This window comes from Molossus molossus, unplaced genomic scaffold, assembly GCF_014108415.1.
Source record: "Molossus molossus isolate mMolMol1 unplaced genomic scaffold, mMolMol1.p scaffold_m16_p_16, whole genome shotgun sequence".
Taxonomy (NCBI): domain Eukaryota; kingdom Metazoa; phylum Chordata; class Mammalia; order Chiroptera; family Molossidae; genus Molossus; species Molossus molossus.
Window position 1 is genome coordinate 60,489,990 of NW_023425351.1, and position 22,017 is coordinate 60,512,006.

Here is a 22,017-nt window from a genome sequence, read left to right on the forward strand (position 1 = left end):
CATACAAACGCTTGCATAACAAAATTATGACTCTGTTGTGTGTGAGAAGAGTTGCATAAAAATATGATTTTCTTTTTCCTGGTTGAATGGGACTATAAAAGGTATCATGAAAACATGAGATGCAGGTGCAGATCAATTAGTTCATGGTTCAAATTGGTCCCATTAACATCTTTTTGGAGTTACTGACATGATTCACCAAATTTCTCTTGATGTGATTCTTTTCTTGGTTAGGCAGGGTCTGCTCCAAAGTAGTCAAGAAAATTGTAGTGGAGATGAAAATCACGTGGGAGTTCATGAGTGTTAAACAAACATTGCCATCTTCGCCTGTGGAATAGGCAGGGACTTGTAATTCTCATTCCAATGAATCCTTTATGAAATTTAGGTAAATGTTGAGCTTTGCTTACCTTACCAGAAGAACTCAAGTCAGGTCTTACAAAATTTGTCCTCAGGGTAACTGTTACCATGGCACTGATGGGTTGTCTGTATATATGTAAAAAGCCAGTGCAATCAATGATATCTATCTTTACATTTAGGTAAAGTTCACTAAAATTGGTTTTAAATGTATAAACCCTCAAGGTTTTTACAGTTATATGAAGAAAAATTTTCCTAGGCCCTGGCCAGGTAGCTCAGTTGGCTAGAGGGTTAGAGCATCATCCTCATACACCAAGGGCCAAGGTTGCAGGTTCTGTCCCTAGTCATGGCACATGCAAGAATCAACCAATGAATGCATAAATAAGTGGAACAACAAATTGATATTTCTCTCTCTCCCTCCCTCCCTCCTGCCCTCCCTTCTTTTCTCTCTCTCTCAAGTCAATAAATTAATGAAAAGAAAATTTTAAAAAAGAAAAATCTTCCTCCACTTTGCTAAGTCTTAATAAACCTAAACAACCAAATAAAATAGGAAAAGCATGTCATGGAACAAACTACTTTACTGATAAATCTTTAATGGAAAATCTTGATGCGTATTCAGATCAAATTGTTCATAGCCTTATGTTATAATTGAATAAATACTTTACCTTAATTTCTTACTGATCTTCAGTTGACTTTATTTTGTATACTTCGGATATGAAGTATGGCCCCCAAAGTCTCTTTCAAAAAGTTATAATTATATAAATGGATCTTTAAGTGCAATCAAGGAAGCAAAATATTTTTGAAAACTTTTCAGTGTCTCCTTTTGTAAAGCAAATATTTTTTAATTTTACTTTTAAAATATTTTTTTCCTTTATTGATTTTAGAGAGAGAGGAAGTGAGAGAGAGAGAGAGAGAGAGAAACATCAATGAGAGAGAACATCAATTGACCACCTCCTGCATGACCCCCACTGGGGATTGGGCCCACAACCTGGGCATGTGCCCTGACTGGGAATTGAACTGCTTACCTCTTGGTGCATGGGTCAATGCTCAACCGCTGAGCCACATCGGCTGGATGCAAAAGATTTTTTTTAAATATGAATAATCTCCCTCACAAATTGACAGTTCTTAAAAAGTATGAATATTACATACTAGGTTGTCTAGCACTCAGCATAAAAATTTCTATAATTTATAATAATGAAATACATTCCAAGGCTCAAAAATACATAAGAGTCAAACTATACCCTTCCAAATGACTATAAAGACATATAATATGAAACAAGTAATTTACTCCAGTAGTTTGTCGGAGTAGATTATGGTTAACTCCTTTTTGAAGAAAAAAGAATTCTCAAGAGCCTCCACTATTGACATAAATTATTTATATCATAATATAACTTAAATAAAATAGTAAATAAAATTGGTATCAGTTTTTATGCTTTCTGTTCCCGTGCAACAAATAAAAATAGAGATTGAATAAAACTGGTCAAATGAAAAGTAACATTATTTTCATCTGAAAGATGACATTATTTCATGGATACAACCCCTGCTCACAATGCAGTACTAGCTGCTGTAATTCTCATAACCATGATTTACATCATTTAACACTTTTTCTCTTTGAACTACCATGATACCTTCCCTTACACAGCAGTTTGTAACTTCTTTTGGTTTTTATTTAATGTGAAATCATTATTTGCCTATTAAGTCCTCTCTTTTAGCTCACTGAGCAAGTAGCCGCCACAAGCAGGAGGTACTCACAAGGCAAACATCATACATGGAAATGCATTTATCAACACCGAAATTTCATGGCCGAACTTGCCTACAACGTGTCTCGCTTAGAATATAATTACCTTGATCATCACCTACATGATAATGCAGATTTCTTCAAATCCTCACAAAGAACATGTAGACTCCTGAAGACTCCTGAATATATTACATGGGCCTCCAGATGCTGGAGAAGCCAGTTTCAGAAAACTGAACCGTACATGAAGCCAAAAAGCTTTATTTCATTTGGGCCTGGAGTTGCTAGAAAGCATTTCTCCTTCCCCTTTAGATTCTAGATATTTTCTCCTCACCTTCAATTAAATAAGATATTATCAAAGTGTGATTTGCCAACTACTGGTAGTACCGTAGATAACTTTTGCTGGGAATTCAACCAGCATATTGTACATTTTAATAATTTCATGTTCATTTTAAGGTGCATTCAGAAAAGGCATAACTCACACAACCACACTCTGCCTTCCCGGCATTACTACTTTAGAGGGAGGCTACCTTTTTACAAAGCGAATCATTTCAAAGTTACTTGAAAGAGAAGTATTAACGACATGAAAGCAGAGATGATGCCTGACTGTAGGACAGTCGCGGAGGCGGTAAAAGTAGAGCCCTCCTCAAACAAAATGCATAGTGACAGAATTCCTGCTCTCCTCTTACACTCTGGACTGCGGAGCCATGCACTTATGTACATTTGGTTGACATTCCCCTTACTTCTTACCTACTAAAAGATCTTGATTTTCATGCAGCTACACATTGTTGTCAACAAGACCTTGGCCAAAGTGGTTATTGACTGCAAGCAAGTGGGGGAGAAGGCCATAAATGCATCGGCTAATGTCACAGCGGACGGCGTGGAAGTCCTAGGCAGAATGGTCAGATCAAGAGGACCAAATGGAAACTCTGCACCAGTGAGTGGATAAACCAGTGAGGCTGTGTTGTTGTTATAAGGAAACAGTCTCTAAAAACATGTAATTCGTTATTGCCTAGGGGAAAAGTTGGGTATAGGGATGAATGGATGGTGGATAAATAGATAACAGCCTTATAAATGAACTAAAACATGTATAGTCAAAGCTTTTGACACGAACTTCTGCTGTAGTATACTCCAGGAATTGAGCTAGTGGATTTTCTAAAGGCATTTTAAAATTCAAAACAGTAAAATACTCATCATATGGTTTGTGGCATAAATGGTTTGTTAATGAGAATCAAAACTGTAAAAGAACTTTATTTTTATAGGGAAATATAGATTTATACAAAATATGTAATTGTTATAAATAGGAGGTTGACATGAGTTTCTCATTTGGGTTGGATGTGGGCATTTTACAACTAGATTTTTGCTATTGCTAATGTGACAAATTATTCTAAAATAATATCTTTTTTATCATACAACATGGAATTTAAGCCTGAGAGACTTCCAACTGGCAGATGGATCACATTTTCTTCACTCACTGCCCACAAAAAAGAACATTGAACACAAGCTTTTGTTTTAACACCATGTGGCCATAGCTAATTACCAACATTCTCTAATTTGAGTCATTTTATAGTTAGAACCAATTAGCCTGGAGAATATTTTGTTCTTTTAAACAAGCCCAACTATTTTATCTATTTCTCTTTTATGTCACAGAAATATAAAATTGATTACTATTACTGCCTTGTACTTTTATAGATCTGTAGAACTAGCCCATTATATGAGATTTTAGAATGACTTGGTTTTCAAAGTCTATTTAAGCTAATTATCACTTTGTACAAATGAAATCTTCTCGTTTATCAACCAAATGCATAAGATTTCAACAGATCTATGCTGATTGAATGGGACACAGGACATGGGGTGGTAGGTGTCCCCACCTCCAAATGTTGCTAACAGAGCACAGTTTTAATTACACTACTCTAGTATCACCCATTCACTTTACACACCAGCAAACAGTCCAGAGTGGCAAAGTGATTTACTTCAGGACTGTTTGCTATTTTGTAACATTTCTCTTTGTGGTAACAATAGAATTTAGAACCTGTGTGCATTGATGCTAGTATATATATATATATATATATATATATATATATATATATATATATATATATATATATATCTCGTATTGGGGTGACATTGGTTAATAAAAGCATGTAGGTTTTAAGTGTACAATTCTATGATATTACGTCTGTATGTTGAGTCGTGTGCCCACAACCCAAGCTCAGGTCTTTTGTCACCATATACTTGACCCCCTTTACCCTTTCCTACCTCACCACCCACTTCTCTCTGGAACCACCATCCTGTTGTCTGAGTCTGTGAGGGTTTTTGTTTGTTTTCTTGTTCATTTGTTGCTTTCAGTTTTATATCCCACATATGAATGAAATCATATGGTTCTTGACTTTTTCTGTCTGACTCATTTCACTTAGCATGAGTTTTGAGGTATCTTTAAAAGTGCCTTTGTTCAGCCCTGGCCTGTTTGGCTCAGTAGTTAGAGCGTCAGCCCATGGACCAAACAGTTTCAGGTTGGATTTCGGTCAAGGGCATGTACCTCGGTTGTGGTTCAGTCTCTGGCCCTGGTTGGCATGAGTTTCTCATTTGGGTTGGATGTGGGCATTTAACAACTAGATTTTTGCTATTGCTAATGTGACAAATTATTCTAAAATAATATATTTTTTATCATACAACAGGGAATTTAAGCCTGAGAGACTTCGTGTGGGAGGCAGCCAATCGATGTGTTTCTCTCTCTCTCTCCCCCCCTCCCAATTTATCTGAAGGCAAATGGAAAAAAAATATATCTTCGGGTGAAGATTTTAAATAAATAAATAAATAAAAGTGCCTTCATTCTGCTATGTTTAGGAAAAGAGAATACAAAAGCTATGGAAGGCTCTTGTTTTCAGTTATAGAATGTTTACATGGCATTCAGGAGTTGTCTCCTTTTAATGTGTGGTGATCAAGAAACACACCATCTTCTGCATCATGGAAGATACTTTTATGATAACACTCTCCAGAATTTATAAAGATCCAGAATTGGCAAACGAGGGATATCTTATCTGGATAAATGGATGTATGTAGATGGCTGCTTGGATGGATAAGTGAATAGACTCTAATTTAAGAGAGAAAAATCATTCTAAATAAATGAGATTCTGGGCCCAAATCACTTATTAAATTATTTTTTTATTTGATAAATAATGTATATAAAATACCTGACCTTAATAGGCATTCAATGAAGAGCAGCTATTATTATTGAAGGATGTCAATAATACCTTCTCCATCTCACCTTTTCTAAACTTCTACTACTTGTATAACACTTGATTATTTGTGGTCCTATTCTATTTTCTTCCTCTTTCATATATCGACATTTCATCCCTCTAGCCAGAGTATATATCCCTCAAAATAAAAACCATGTCATGGTCTTCATTTATAACCACATGCTTCTATCCTCCATCATAGTATCTAATAGATCTTATATGAACAAACTAAGTTCTCAAGAAACACTTGATAGAAATTAAACTGAATATCATCTGTTTGAATGGTATCACGTCTCTTGCTAAAATGTTGTTTTGCATATATTCTCTTTGTGTATAGTATTGATGATCATCCAGAAATATATATTATACCCTCTTCTAATTTGTATTTTATAATCACAATTTTATTTATTTATTTTTATTTGTTTGTTTTGTTTTGATTTTTGAGAGAGAGAGGAAGGGAGAGAGAGATAGAAACATCCATGAACATCAATTGGCTGCCTCCTGCACACCCCCTACTGGGGATCGAGCCTACAACCCAGGCATGTGCCCTGACTGGGAATTGAACCCAGACCTCTCAGTCCATGGGATGATGCTCAATCCACTGAGCCACACTGGCTGGGCTATAATCACAGTTTTATAATTACAATTATTTCAAATTACAATTACAATTTTATAATTACAATGATTTTCAGTTACACTTTATGTACTAATAGTGCTCTAAATATATGGCCAATTAAACATCAAAGCGTTTATTTCTGAAAGCAAAAGTTCCTGTAGGTTTCTAGGCCTACCGGCAATAAATCTTTAACTTCATCCATGAAGGAAAAGCAATTAAACAGAGCACCCTCTGTGGTAATTTCCAACCAGTAGTAGACAATGGGGAATTTATAGACGGCAATAATTAAAAGAGTTCTTTGTGAGGCTAGTAGGAAAAAGTTATGGCTTTTGTTAGAATCTAGAATTCTACAAAGGATTACCAAATAGATTTTCAGTCGGTCCACTTATTGAAGAATTTGATTATGTTGAAATGGCTGATACTATATTAGATCTCAAGAATGTGATTGAAAGCTCACTTTACTTTGGGGAATTATTGCTTAATTGTTCTAGTACAGGGCAAGAGAGAAGCTTCAATCTTCAATTTTCAATGTATAAATCACAGATTGCTTAAAAAATCTTGGTATACATTTGTACTCCACTACCTAGCAAAGGGGAACGTGTAACGTGCAGGTTTTGCATTATGCCAGGGGGAGTAATTATCACATCATTGAAATTAGTACTTTATAGGTCAGCATTCGCTGGGCAAGTTTGGCAATGATTCAAACAATGCCAGATGATGAAAAAGCTCTACATATTCAGTCTTTAAATAAATTACATAAATATATTCTTTTGAAACCCAAGTTGAGTGCAGAAGAGATTAATGGACTTAGGGATATAGTACGATTACATTGAAATTACTCACGTTTATAATGAAAACAACTTGTGTTCTGCATTGCAAGATTTTATAGGCAGCAAAAGTCCCTAGTGGGACTAAACTAATAAGCAGGCTTAACTCAGCCATCAAAACATATGTGGGAAGAAACTTAACAGCTGTTCTTCTTGTTTCTCCGTCTTCTTTCTCCTAAGAAGTGTCTTCCACCTTTTCTGATACCTCCTGAAATTATAATGCTGCCAGTCAGAAATGATTCTAGAAGAGTTTTGATCTTCCGGCATAGGATGATGTTTCTTCGTGTCTTTCTTTCACCTTTGAAAATGTAACACTTGCCCAATTGACATTTGTGTAGTCCTCTACTATTAAAGACAAATGCCCATTTTTATGCAGTTTTTAATACATTTATGTACTGGGTTAAAACTTTGTATGTAGAATCCACAGTCGACTAGTGAATGATCCTACAGAAACAAATATGATAAAATTACAATAAAATGATTAATAGTAGCTCATATTATTGCATGCCTACTACGGACCAGGCAGTGTTTACTTTTATGTGAGCATCTCATTTAATCTTCCAATAACCCTAGGAAGAGGTGCTTAAATAAGCTCCACTTTAAAGATGCAGATACTGAGACATGAAGTTAGGGAGCAGTCTCCTTGCCAAAAGTGAGGAAAGTGAGATGAAATGATGCCTAACTTGCCTAAGGTTGCCTACCTTCTTCCATTCTAAGCTGTCTTCCATCGGGTCAAACTGATTATTTCAGAACTTAAGGTAGAGGACGGGGTCATCTATTCCCTGTCTGTTCATTGACAAGTTCCAAGATTTATATCATTTGAATTGCAACCTTGAGAGTAAAGGTGATCAACCTGTTCCTCCCAAAGTGTGTCGACACCTAAATATTCTCATTGCTACCAGCAAGTACAACAGCTGGTAATTTTCATTTCCTAATTTAATCGGTGCCATGATTGTTTTCCTTAACCTCAATAAACTGAGAACAAGTAAAAACACTGTTGAAGAGCTGATAAACGGTATATGCTTAATAAATCCTAATTTTGAAATGGAGTCAATAAAAGTTGAACACCAAATCAAAATCAGAAGATGGTTTGGGCCCCCGGAATCTTTTTCCAGTATTGTTGTGTAAAGTCAAGTTCTCTAAATATTGGCCTAAGTTCAGGTACAGCTTGACTTCAAATGATAAGCTTAGTTATGTGGTACTAGAAGAAAAAATAAATAAAAGGCTAAAATCAAGTACTAAGTGGAAAGTGTGGAGCCAGGGATACATTTCAACGGCCATTCACAGATCACAGTGCAACTGCCGAGAAATATTTAAATCTTATTCTCATACTGACATTTGACCCCAAATGACTTGCCTTTTGTGTTACACCCAGACAGAAATGTCCAATAATGAAAATGAGCATTTGTAATCTGCTGAGTATTCCCTTGAAAGAATTATAAAACAGTAAAAGGGGGGGCAGTTCTGCATCTTTCTCTCTCCTTTTTACTTTTTTATTATGTTCAGTGAGCTAAAAAGGAAAAAAGTTACAAAAGTAACTTTTGTAACTGGCTGGTGTGGCTCAGTGGTTGAGCGTTGACCCATGCACCAAGAGGTTGCCAGTTTGATTCCCGGTCAGGGCACAGGCCCAGGTTGTGGGGGTATGCAGGAGGCGGCCAATCAATGTTCTCTGTCATTGATATTTCTATCTCTCTCTCCTTCTCCCTTCTTCTCTCTCTCTCTCTCTCTCTCTCTCTCTCTCTCTCTCTCTCATATCAATAAAAAAAAAAAGTACAAAGGGGCTGCCTCTTGGCATCTATTACTTGAAGTATGATCTATGTTGAACCGTATAGTCTTGTATTTACAGGCACTCGGATATAAAACCTTCCCATGCACCATTTCTATGCTGTCTCCTACATAATTGGTCAAATATGTGTACCATTGCTTTTGGAATAAAAGCCAGATGTTTGTTTGTTTGTTTTTTAATCAATCTCCAGAAATGTGCTTTGGAAAAAGAAGTCCCAAAGTAAAGACTGAGGAATCTAAACTATTACAAACGCAAAACAATTATGAATAAATTTGTTGTGCTCACACAAAGAAAGGCTGCTGACTTCATCTAACTGGCAAAGAAGGCAGCCCACGAGCATTCCTCAATGGTAGTGTTGGCTTCATTAAGCACTTAGTAGGCATGCAACCCCTTGAATAAATTAAATGAGCTCATAGGAATTCCAGCCACTCAATGGGGCAGAAGTTTAGTCAAAGTGTATATGTAGACAGTATACTGTTATGGGTGATGAGATGCTGCCTGTTTATTTGAGGAACTTCCAGAAGGCCTGGTGCCTGCCTGGGGCTAGTGAAAGGCCCTTGCTTTATAGAAATCTTTCCAGTCATCGAGATGGTTTGACAGTGAGGGCTCTGTTCGGAAATGGAAATTTTTAATGGATGAATGACTTACAGATTTAGCTGCTTCTCTCTAATGCTGTCATAATGGAGCCCATTGAATAAATGTCCCCAGACAAATGGCATTTTGAAGTTAGGCTTGGTATCTGTGTTTTAAATACTAGACCAAAATTGTATTCACTGCAAAATGAATGTAAGACAGTGAGGTGGGCTGTTCAAATCCCAGCCAGACCTCAGCTCTCAGCACGTGCTTAAATTACATAGGCTTTTTCGTCCCAGGTAGTAATCTATGGAATGGGGTTGCTATTGCTATTGTTATGCCTCATAGTGCTGATCTGAGGATTGAATGCTATAGGCAATGTTCTTAGGATCGTGCCTGGTGCATAGTAGGTTTTCACTAAATGTTTGCTGCTGTTGTTACTGTTATTTGCTAAGTTTTTTTTTTCTCAACCAGAACATTAAATAGATATGATAATTATGGAAACAAACTACTATGATATTTCTGCCCTTAATACTGTATCACTTTCATTTTAATTCTACCCTTTTGGCCTTTGTATTATATACTCCTGTAACCTTAAAGAATTCAATTATGAAAGGGCTCTACATATTACATTAAAATATGTATTACTTATAAAAACTATATTCAGGGCACTGTATTAACTCATTTTATTATTATAGCTACTATTTTTATGCTAATACATAGCTACTATTATTATATTAATTTTACAGACAAAAAACTTAAGACTCCAAGTTGTTAATTTGTTCAAAATGAATTAGCTTGTAAGGGAAGGATTCAAGGATTACACCCAGATAGTCTAGCTCCTTAGCCTCCTAACCACTATGTTTCTTGAACTATCTTTGCTGCTCTTGGTGTTCATGAAAATCAATAGCCATGTTCTTTAAAAGTGTTCTAATTTTAAAAACCTAATTTTTTAATGATCATCATTTTGTTGAATGGTTGCCCCACACAGACTCAAATATTATACCCTTTGGTAAAATTTTTTTGAAAAATGAGCCTGCAAAAGAAAAAAGGTCAGTGAGCCACACACATATTTCTTCAAACAGCAGTGCGGTTGTATATAGACACAAGAAAACATGATGCCTTGATTTATGGCCCTGCTTTCAAAATTAAAGGGTTATTTCATTCATCTTGCAAAACTCCCTTGGGGAAGGATGTTTGCAGGAAGACACGGTTCTTCTTAGGCATATTGAGAGAGGGCCTGATTTCCTCTCTTTACAGTCAGGTAGGACAGGCTCCTCTGTGACGCTGCACGCATTGTCGCTCTTCTGCTTCAGTAGTCTGGTCTACTTGACATTCTCATTTGCATCCCGGGATGAAACAGTATTGACAGGGATGAATAGTATTGGTTGGGAGAAAATAAGGCACCAGGAGTTTCCAACTCTTGCTAAAAACACCACTTGCTGAAGGAAGATTGAAGATTTAAAATAAAAAGAACTTTATCCTTCTCCTAGCTCTGTAACTGAAGACACTGTTAATATGTGAAAATAATATAGGAAGAAATATAATATTAGAAGTGGTTGGGTCATGACATTAGTGTCAGCCCCTAATGATACTCTGGCGATGTTTTTTGTATATTTCAACACGCATATTGAGTTGTTGCCAACATACACGAATAGAACAAGACTGTCTAAATATTTATGGCATGATCAATGGCCCAGGTTCTCACAATACCATATGTGATGGTCATGACACTTACCATGTTGAAAACTGTATTTATTTATCTGTCTCTCATTCCCTGGAACTTCATTGAGGGCATAATACTTTGCACTGTGGTTTTTGGTCACTTTTGTATCCAAAAGGTCTACCTAGTACCCAGCTTGCATTATGTACTACTACAGAAAAATTTTCGGAATGTATGCCTGAATGATTCAAGTTGGAATTACTTCAACTAGCCTTTATGAAATACCTACTACGAGCTACATATTACGATGCAGGGATGAATAAGTGGTTCTCTGTCCTTTGAGGAGCTCACAGTCTAAGGAGGAGAAAATATAAATAATTGTATTGTATGATGGGGGTGTGCTATGAAACAGACCTGTGGAGCGTGGTGAGATTACAGAAGCACTTGGAGTAACTGTGATGGGCAGCACTGGAAGGTTTCAGCAGAGGTGCTAAGATTCTTTGGGTGGAGATGGGACAGGAAGTTGTGATAAATAAGGGAGTTTGGTTGGTAGATGGAAGACTCTAGACAAACTCTTAGACCGTTGTGTCTAATTAGTTTGATATTGTCGGAATGACTTTTTAATTTATTTTCTGTAGTGTTATGTTGTAAATGGATTGGTGTTCTAGTGCTGATATATAGTATGAAATCATTATAGCTATAAACACAAGGTATCTCTTTCGTTGAATGACAACATTCACTTTAAATTGCAGTTCCAGTTACAGATGTTTGATATTGTTTGCTCCACATCCTGGGCCAATAAGGACAAGTGCTGCGAACTACCAGGCCTGGTAAGAAAGCTTCATTACTCGGTCTGTTCTTCATTAAAATGTCCTGAAGTTATTCTGAACATAAAATGCTATTTTACAAAACTCATATCAAAGAAAATTCATTGTGATAATAATGAAAATGAGAGAGATGTTAAGAAGGAGGCATGTCTGAAATTAGCAGGACGTAGTGCTGTACATGATGGGTCTGCACAGCTCCAGGGTGCCATTTACATAGTCCAGATGTTCCCCGATTTCCTGGTTCATGAAACTTTTAGTGCAGCCCTAAGCCAAAAGAAATACTTCACAGTTCCATTTCTGAAGTAATTAAGTTCAAACATCTCACTAAGTGTTTATGTCCCAATAACTCAGTAGCAGTAAGAAAAAATTGAAAGAAAAAATGTACTTATTTTATTATTAAATAGTCCCATTTACTTACTTAATGGGATGGGTGTGTCTCCTGGGAGTGTACAGTTTCTTGTATCTTGAACGCTGATTGGACATCACCGCCCTCACTTTGTTTTTCCATGTTGATTTTTCTCATTGTACTTGCTTTTCATCATAGCAGTTGTTGAAAAACCAGATGTGCAGATATGTGATGTCAAAAAGAGTATCTCCAAATCTAACGCTGAAACTGTGAATTACTTTGAGCTAATTGTTCATACAAAGTCCAGTGGGGACCTAATTTTGCTGTTTCTCTTTGAGTGTTTAAAATGTTCACAGTGCCCCTGTGAGTCTGTGATGGTGCCCGGGGCACCTTGGAATACAATCTTGGAATCGTAGTCATAAACGATGTAACCTATGTGATGGTACTAGAGAACCAAAGTTTTTCTCATTATAAGTGCCACGTGTGATCTATAGGGACTTACCTGTGTATATAAAAAGCAGGTTCATATCTTAGACCCTAAGCTGAAATGGATGATCCCACCATGGTTGGACAGTAGTCATATCTTCATAATTTAACGTGGAGAAGCCATTATAAAGTCTGAGCGATTTGTCTTTTCAAGGTCTTACAACAGATCACATCATCGATAGCAGGCAGTAAATTCATGGTGACTATATTTGAGAAGGAACTTACTCTTTCTTCATCAAAATAGTTTCTAAGTAGACTCTGGGGTAGAATGAAATTAGAGACACCGGTGTCATACCTAAGTGCAGGTAGATTGGAAATCGGAAGGGTAAATGCTCAGAATCCTACGGTGAATCAAGCAAAATGTGATCACCACCTTCTCCGAGGAAGGAGCCAGGGCCTCTCAGAACTTTCTCTTTCATTCCATGGCAGGAAGACCGGGATCGGGACAGTGAACAGCAATGCAAAGCCATGACCGAGTCTCTGGTCACAAGGGACCTATGTTAGCCTTATTTGGGGAATCTTTCAGGATACCCAAGTCTGTATTTCACTCTAGCTGGTGGGGTCTGTTAGCAGGGGGCTTCCTGGAATAAGCCGAAAGCTTTGCCTACAGCCCAACATTGGGTGAAAGTATACACACTACACACCAATCCTTTGTTCAACATTTTTGGGATTCTGTTGTGAATATTTCAGAGACCGAGATTATTTTGAACTTGATCATTTAATTATCATCTGTGCTCTAGTCAGCTCTAACTTTACTTGTCCCCAAAGTTTTAAATGAAGCTCGTTTTCTCTCTCTCCAAAGGGACCGATGAACCCTATGAAGTCATATAGTTTCTTATCCCAGTACAGACTACTTTGGGCTGCTGTTCCAAATGGATATTCACAAATCATTCAGTCGCTGCTCACGGGTGCTCTGTCTTCTCCACACTCCAAGAACTCATTCAAATATATTCAGCCTGACATTCTTGGGTTCCTTGTAATGTCACACAGCAAAAAAATTCTCCAAGAGAAAGAATATGACGTCCTATCTCAAAGCTTTAGGTTGATGCTGTGATTTTTTTATTTTTTTCCATTTTCAGCCCTAGAATGTGAGCAGTAGTTAAAACTGTTACAGGGAGTTGACGGTGTGTTTAAGCACTGTTTCTGTTTTTGTTTGTTTTAGTATAGATGCAGTTGTTTTGGTTGACTATTCCAACAAGTTTTCTTTTATCCTTTGAAATGGAAAAAATATTGTAACACAAAGAAAGTTGGCAAGACCTTCGGTTCACAGAGCACTACTGCTCCTGCTGAACTAAATGGGAAGCAGGCTGTGGGTTGGTTTGCTTCTTACACCCACTCCGCCTTTCTTTCTTCCTCCGGATTCCCAAACTGCTTTTTAACAATATCCTTTAATAATGATGATTATCAATGACTCACTAGACACCCATTCATTTTTCTTTAAAGAAAAGATTTGTGTGGTTAGGAGAGAATATTTTGAACCTTCTAGACTAATGCTCACTTTAAAGTGTCTTAAATCACAGTTGTTTTCTTAGAGTTCATAAAACAATTTTTATATAATGTCTTCTTAACAGTTCTGCTACTGTTTTTTTTTTTTCCAGAGAGATGAAGAGACCTGCCCAGACCTTCCACATTCCTGCTCTTGTTCTGAAACCAGTAAAGGGGCTCTGGGACCAGCTGGCCCACCAGTAAGTCTCGCCTAGTTGGGCTTAATTATTCTTTAATAATATTTATAGCTGTCACGTGTTGTGTGTCTAATGTGTTCTCTCCACTGTGCTAAACACTCACTTAACCCTATTAGCACATGAAGCACAGAAATACTAAATCATGTGCCTAAAGAACACAGCTTGGAGGAGCTGCTCTGCACACCCAGATCTCCATGACTCCTGGCGATGATGCCTTAACCACTGTGCCAGACAACGGCTCACCCTGCTGTGTGTTCAAAAATCCTCCCTTCAAAGACCTGTGGTTTAGTCTCAGTATGAATGATTCAACTATTGGCCCTCCGCTTGCGCCTGTAGTATTTGCATACTCTCTTTAGTCCATTCTAGTATCAAGATGTATATGTGAAGGGAGGGTTTTGAATTTATCAGGAAAAGACTTTCATCTGAGCATGAAGTTCACTACTACTGAGTGGAACTCTCTATAGAGAAGAAAAAGATAAAGAGAAAGCAAGAGAGAGTAAGAGAGAAAAGAGGAAAAAGGAGGAGAAGGAAAGAAAAAAGGGAGGGAAGGAGAAAGAAAAAGAAATATTTTTGTAAAATGTATAAAATTGCACTATCTGGATCTTTGAATTTATCATGGATAAATCTTTTTATTTCATTAATTTTAGAGAGAGGAAGGGAGAGAGAGAGAAACATTGATGAGAGAGAACATCGATTGGCCGCCTCCTACATGCCTCACACTGGGGATTGGACCCACAACCTGGGCACGTGCCCTGACCAGGAATCAAACCAGCGACTTCTTGGTGCATGGGTCGATGCTCAACCACTGAGCCACACCGGCCGGGTGATAAATCTTTTGTAATATGTTTAAATGTTCATTCTATGTCTAACCTGCTAACCTGGGTCATCAGTGTTTCTTTGAGATAAGTATGCTATAGCTGTTGTCTGGTTAGGAAATGACACCATACCAGGCAAGAAGACAAGGAGAGCAGGGAGAAGGTGAGCCAGCAAACAGAATCCCAGGCCTCACGGGAGGAATCTCCTGACGCCCAACCAGTCTCTGCCCGTTGGCTCCCCCCAGAGGTGGGCCCAGTGGGCGTGTGTCCGGTAGGTCACCCATGCTGCAGCTGGCTTGCAGCGGGAACTTCTCTCCAGGTGGGCATCACCACCAACCTAATTTTCCTTTATTTGTGGACCACGTTTCGTGAACAAAAAGGAAGAGAACCTGCTGAATGCATCTGAAGTATATCCTAGCAGTTTCTCCTTTACCCTTGGCTCACAGAACACCCTTTCAAGCTATGGATGTAGAACCCAAACACTTAAGCAAAAAAAGCCTCTTTATCCCAAAGAAGCAAATGTGAAGTAATGGTAAAAGCATTCCATTTAAATCATAAGATTAGGCCAGTCATTGAACCTCTGGGAACTCCATTTCCTTGTATATAAAACAGCACTCACTTCTTTAGCTGGTATTGTGAGGAACATATACAAGAGAATGTCTGCGTAAGGATTCTGTGCATTATAAAACTTTCATCAAATGTAAAGAGTGGTCTTTAGTTTAATCTGGGCCTTGAAGACAAAGATTTGTTTTCCACTGAATGCAGATTGCTTTCTTTTACCCTAAAAGTATGTCTTTGAACTCTATCAGGCGCATTGTTGAGTTTATTCGTTGAGCCAGCTGTAAGGTATGTCATCATGTAAACCACAGTTTATGGACCCATTACAGTGGAGCCTTCCCTACGGCGATATCATTCCAGTGGACCTTCTCTGTGTGTCTGCAAACATGAGCGAGTGCTTTTGCAATAACACTCAAAGTCGTTGGGGATAAAGGAAGGTACATCTTCAACTTTGTGAAGAAACCCAAATTTCCCCTCGAGGCAAATGTCCCAGTATCCTCGTCCCTGAACTGTGTGAGACCGAGTTCCCATGCATCTCACCAGGACCCTCTGATGCTGCCAAGTATGAGCTCCTTCCTTTATCTGATGATTGTAAAACCCTCTGCCATTGTTATTTTAAACGGAACTGTCCCTTCCTGCTGGTGAGATGCAGCGGGTTTTCATTTGTCTCTTAGCCATCCGTGTTTTTTCCTACTTATTAATATCTGTTTATAAACGTTACTGGGGTTTTGTTATGCAGGCTTTTTTTCTCACTGATTTGTACATGGCTTTATGTTTGCTGAACACTGACTATTAACAATGTGGTTGGCAAATATCTTTTTCTGGCATGTGCATTGTTTGTTGATGTTTATGGGAATTTATATTGTCTAGAAATGGTAATGCTAGTATAGTCAAATTTAAGATTTCTGTGAGCTAATGTTTTATATTTTTATTTATCGCTTCTTTTAGTCATGATTGACTTAGAAGTGTCTTTTTAAATTTTCAATCATGCATGCAATTTTTATCTTTTTCTTATTGATCCATTAATTTTATTATACTTTATCTTGGAAGATGGTGTGTATAGCACCGATTCTTTGATATTTGTTCATTCTCTGATATTCGCTTTGTGGCCTTCTGTCAAGTTTTACGGATTTTCCCTGTGGGCTTTAGAAGACTGTGTTCCCTAACCGTGAAGTTCAGAATTTTAGATATAAAGTCCAGTAAATGAAATTGTAAAAATTGCATTGATAGAATCTTCTTTATCTGCATCAAGTCTTTATCTTTCCATTATGAGAAGGTATTTAAAATCTTCCACTCTAATTGTCAAATTCTGTTTGTAAGTCTGCATTGTATGTCCTGAGATTGTGTTACAATGTGTAAAAAAATGGAACAATTGTCTTCCTAGTGGCGTGCTATGGCAACATTTCTGTTTCATACTATTTTTCTGATATATATTTTCTTCTTCCTTTCAGTTTTAACCTTTCCATGTGTTTATATTTTGCATGTATCTCTTTAAATAGCATATGCCTGGATTTTGTCTTTAATCTGGTTTTACAACCTTAGAGTTTAGTCCAGTTTATTGTTTGTGATAATTCATATTCCTGTATGCAATGCCTTGATTTGGCTTTCTATTTGTCCATTAGTGTGTGTTTGTGTCTTTCTTGATTGATTGAGATTTTATTTATTTATTTACAATTTTTTTTGCTTTATTCTCATTCCTTTCTTTATTCCTTCACTAATTTAGAAATTATATGCTCTATACCTGTTCTTTTAATAGTTAACCTAGAAATTTTAATATTTAACTTGACAAAGAAAAAAGAATCAAGATTTCTACCCTCCTTTCCGCCAGCATGATATTCTTGGAATACTTTTCTCTTGGATTATTCTTTTTATAATTTACATGCTTTTGCTACCCAGTATTTCAGTACCTTTTTTATCATCACAAATTAGACATTTCATTTCTTTCTTTTCTTTTCTTTTTTTTTTATCCTTACCCGAGGACATTTTTCCTTTTGTTCAGATAGAGTGGGAGGGAGAGAGAGGAAGAGAGAGAGAAACATCGACGTGAAAGGGACACATCGAGTGGCTGCCACCCGCATAACCCAACCAGGGCTGGGGACAAACTGCAACCAAAGTACATGCCCTTAGCGGGAACCAAACCCAGGTCTCTCTAGACCACAGGCTGACGCTCGAACTGCTGAGCCAAACCGGCCAGGGCGACATTTAATTCTTGTTATAAATTGCTGGGTGTTAAGAGCAGCCTCCCTATTTGCTGTGTGTGTGTGTGTGTGTGTGTGTGTGTGTGTGTGTGTGTGTGTTCGCAATGTCTTCTAGGAGCATTTGTCTTTTTCCTCAGGACCGCAGGCCGACACTCTAACCGCTGAGCCAAACCGGCCAGGGCGTTTTTCCTAAACTACATCCCTTGGATGTTGCTTTAACAAAAGACTATTGGTAGTATATTTTCTGATTTTGTTCATCTGAAAATGCCTTTATTTCCATTGCTATCAAATGATAGTTTTGATGGTTGTCACAAAGACTGCTCATTGCCCCCCACCCCCCATAGTCATTGCCACTGCTCCTTTTCAGTAGCAGAGTCCCCTGAGTTTTAGCCAAGCCCATGGCCATTCGGCTAGGGGCTTGATTTCTTAGCATCTGTGACCTTGGTACTAAGTTCTGGCCAGTGAGAGAGAAGGTATATGCAGTCACCCTGGATGTTGTTTTTAAATGAAAACCAAATGCCCTTCTTAACCAACCTCACCCTTTGCAACAGACTAGAAAAGGAGCACGTGGTCGTGAGTTCACTTTGATAAGCAACATTCTGGGACACAGCAGAACAATAAGATGGAAACAGCCAAGCTTTCACAGTGCCCTACGTCGTGAAGCTACTCTACCTCCCTGGACCAGTTATCAGCTACGATTTTAACACAAGAGAATCATAAACTCCCTATCTTGCTTACAAATTTTAATCTTGACCTCAAGTAAAGCATTCAGACAAGTTTCCAAACTAACAGACTTAGAGTACAATTCTAGATTAACGGTTCTTTTCTCTGAGCACTTTGTAGATGCCTTTTCACCATTTTATTCCTCCATGGCTGCTATTGAAAAGTCAGCTGTCAGTCAAACTAATTATCATTCTGTGAGAAATCTTTTCTCCTTCATTATTCTCAAGACCCCTTTAGTGATCTGAATTTCACTACAATATTGATGTGGTTGTTGTTTTGCCATTTTGGGAAATGTGGGACTTCAGGAATTTCAATGTCAATGTTCTTATTAATTTTGGAGTTTTCTTAGTCACTACTTCTTTGAATGTTGCCTCTCTCCTGTTATCTCTATTATATTTTTCTGAAATTCCAACTAGATGTACTTTATAACTTATAATTTTACTCTAATGTCTTTTTAACCTCTCATATTTATTTTCTACTTTTTATTTCCAGGCTTCATGTGTAAAATGTGTAATTTATTTAAATTTATCTTCTGGTGTACTCTACTTTTTAGCTATGTTTAATATGCCATTTAACCTATCCATTGTGTTTATGATTTTGATTATTATCTTTAGTGTATGTAGAAGTTATATATGATTCCTTTTTAAGTCTTCTTGTCACTTGTATACTATCTTATTTTTATAACACTTTTAAGACTATTTTTCTTTTTTTTAACTTATTTAATTTTTATTGTAGTTTAGTGTTCTTTTTATTTAAATTTGTTTTTGCTACAGATGTTTCTCATTTTTCCCCCATTAACACCCTCCTCCCCTTCCCTCCCACCTCATCCCTAGTTTTGTTGTCTATGTTCATTGGTCATGCATACATCCATGTAAGTTCTGTGGCTTATCTCTTCCCTCCCCAACACTCCCTCCTCTGAGGCTTGTCAGTCTGGACCCCAACTCTATAAGACTATTTTTCTTTATTATGTCAAATTTGGTTTACGTTCTTTATCTGATAATTTAATATTTTCAGTGTCTACAGTGTATGTGGTTCTGATTCTGCTATTTGTTTTCTTGCTGATTGCTCAAGCTATCTTGTTTCCATGTGTATTTTGTGATTTTGTGTGTGTGTGTGTATTTATATTTATATTACTTGAAACTTTGTCTCTGGGACTATTTTGAGCCTGTGTTTGAACCATATTGCTCTGGAGAATATCCATGCCTGCTCCTGCTAAACTCCTGACTATACAACCAACTGGAAACTACCTGAGGTGTAACTTTGGAATTTTGTTTGATCCTCACAAGCAGTGTAAATTCTAGTCCCTAGATTGTACAAGAATCAGCTGTTGTGTAATTCTTGTGGGGGGATAGTTCCTACTCCTCCCATAGCTAAAGTGAAAACAACATCTTGGTCATCCACCTGCTAGTGGGCTATTTTCTTTTCTAGCTCATACAGAGTGCAGTCTTTCAAGTTCTTCAAATGTAATGAATGTTTCATATCCTACCTTCCTCCACCTACCATGGACCCAAGTTCGTATTTCGTTGCCTCATGGGGGCTACAGAACCCGAGCTTTGCAGTAAACCTCAGCCCTCTCCCCAGCCCCTGCCCCGGGGCGGTCTCGGTGCACATGCCTGCTGCGCTGGGTTCTGTTTCTGCTTCAGTCCTGGTGCTTAAAGGTTCCTAATTACAATGGTGTTTATTTTCTTTTCAGCAACATCAATAAGCCTTTTTAGCTGGAGGCCTTTCAAGTTTTTCATTTTCAATACTGCTGGAACAAGTTATAAAATACTTACATGTGACCTAAGAGTCTAACTTTGCCACGAGAGGGAAGAAGCAGAGGAGCAAAAGCGAAGGCTTGAGCTCTGACCTGCTGAGAAAAACAAAACAAAACATGTAAAATGGAGACAAGCAATTGAAATGTTTAAATATTTAAAGTGTAAGAAACTATTTAAGAAATAGTATCCCAAACAATATGTGATAAACCCTGTCTAATGATTAACATAGTTGTGATTATCTTCTCATTGAAGAATTTATACAGTAGTATTAGGTGCCAATAAAACTATACAGAGCTGTAGGGAGACATGGGCCAAAGAAATATATTCCCTTTGCCTCTGGACTAACCCTTTCTTATTAAAAAGTGGAATTTGGGCCCTGGTTGGTTTGGCTCAGCAGGTAGAGCATCAGCCCACTGACCGAAGAGTTGTGAGTTCCATTCTGGTCAAGGGTACGTACCTGGGTTGCAGGTTCGATCCCCAGCCCTGGTCAGGATGGTGTGGGAGGCATCCAACTGATGTGTTTCTCTCACATCAGTGTTTTTCTCTTTCTCACCCTCCCTTCTCCCTCCCTTCCGCTCTCTTTAAAAATCAATGGAAAAATATCCTCGGGTGAGGATTAACAAAAACAAAAAGTATGGAATTTTGTATCCATGTATATTTGTTGAATTCTCATCATGTGCTCAGTGATGAGGGTCAGGGATAAGATGGAAAATAAGTTAGAAATGTAAAATGGTCTCTGGCTTTAGACATGGTATCCCTGGTACTGTATCTGTGAGTCAGCTAGTCACAGTCCTTTAAGATGTGCAAACAAAACCAAAGATTTGGCCAGGCTAGGTATATTACTTGGGATGCATTGGGCTTGCTGCAAGAAACAGAAAATTTGACTAACACAGTGGTGAAACCCATTAGGACATTTGAACATTCATTGTTTGCTCATCAGAAACTTTAGAGGTGGATGATCCCAAGGGAAATAAGGGTGCTCACCGACTTCCTTAAGGACCAGTCTGTTCCAGGTTTCCAACTTGCTTTTCTTTGGCATGTTGCTTCTTGATCAAATTTGCTCCAACTGATGAACGTGCCCATTCCTAGTTGCAGAGGAGGCTGGGAAAGCAAGTCTCTGTCAATTTTAACCTTTATAGTAAGAGAAATAAAATGGAAAAAAGTCAGGAAAGACTCTTTGGTAGCCAACCAACAATGTCTGCCAACTGGGGGAAAATATTTGCATCATCTATAACAGTTAAAGATGTAGTATCCAAATATATGAAGAATGTCTGCACATTAAAGAGAAAAAGACATGCAACCCAATAGAAAACGTGTGTGTGTGTGTGTGTGTGTGTGTGTGTGTGTGTGTATAGTTGCATTGAGATAAAATGCAAATGAACAAACATGAAAAGATGCTCAGTCATAGTAGCTTTAAGGGAAATAAAAATTAAAGTAAGAATAAGGTATTATTTTTACCAGTCAGGTTACTAAAAATATTAAGTTTGACAATATCAAATACTAAGGGTTAGAGAAATAAGAACCTTCTTAAACTCTTGGCAGATGGCATAGCTTTTTTGGAGCACAATTTGAGAATGTACTCACATATTCCTTAAATTTCATTTACAGTTGTACTTGTTGCTATCTTAAATGTTAGCATTTTTACTTAAATATTAATGTTTCTATTTAAGGATGTTTAAGAATGTTAATTGCATTATTGTTTAAACAGCAAAAAAAAAAAATTGTGGAGGAAACTCCTACATTTCCAATAGTGAAAGAATGGTTCAACTCCTATGAATCCATCCATAGTTTGGACAACTATGCAACTCATTAAGAATAAGTTAGATCTGCTCGGC

The 22,017-nt window shown here is 37.5% G+C and overlaps 1 protein-coding gene across 1 annotated transcript in view; it reads left to right on the forward strand.

Annotated features, from left to right (window-relative positions):
• COL14A1 (collagen type XIV alpha 1 chain) overlaps positions 1 to 22,017 on the forward strand; it is a 217,298-nt gene that overhangs the window by 138,319 nt on the left and 56,962 nt on the right. Inside the window, exons 34-36 of the mRNA XM_036264128.1 lie at positions 2,865 to 3,023; positions 11,543 to 11,620; positions 14,048 to 14,134. Coding sequence (XP_036120021.1) covers positions 2,865 to 3,023; positions 11,543 to 11,620; positions 14,048 to 14,134 — 324 coding nt within the window. The remainder of the gene's footprint in view (positions 1 to 2,864; positions 3,024 to 11,542; positions 11,621 to 14,047; positions 14,135 to 22,017) is intronic.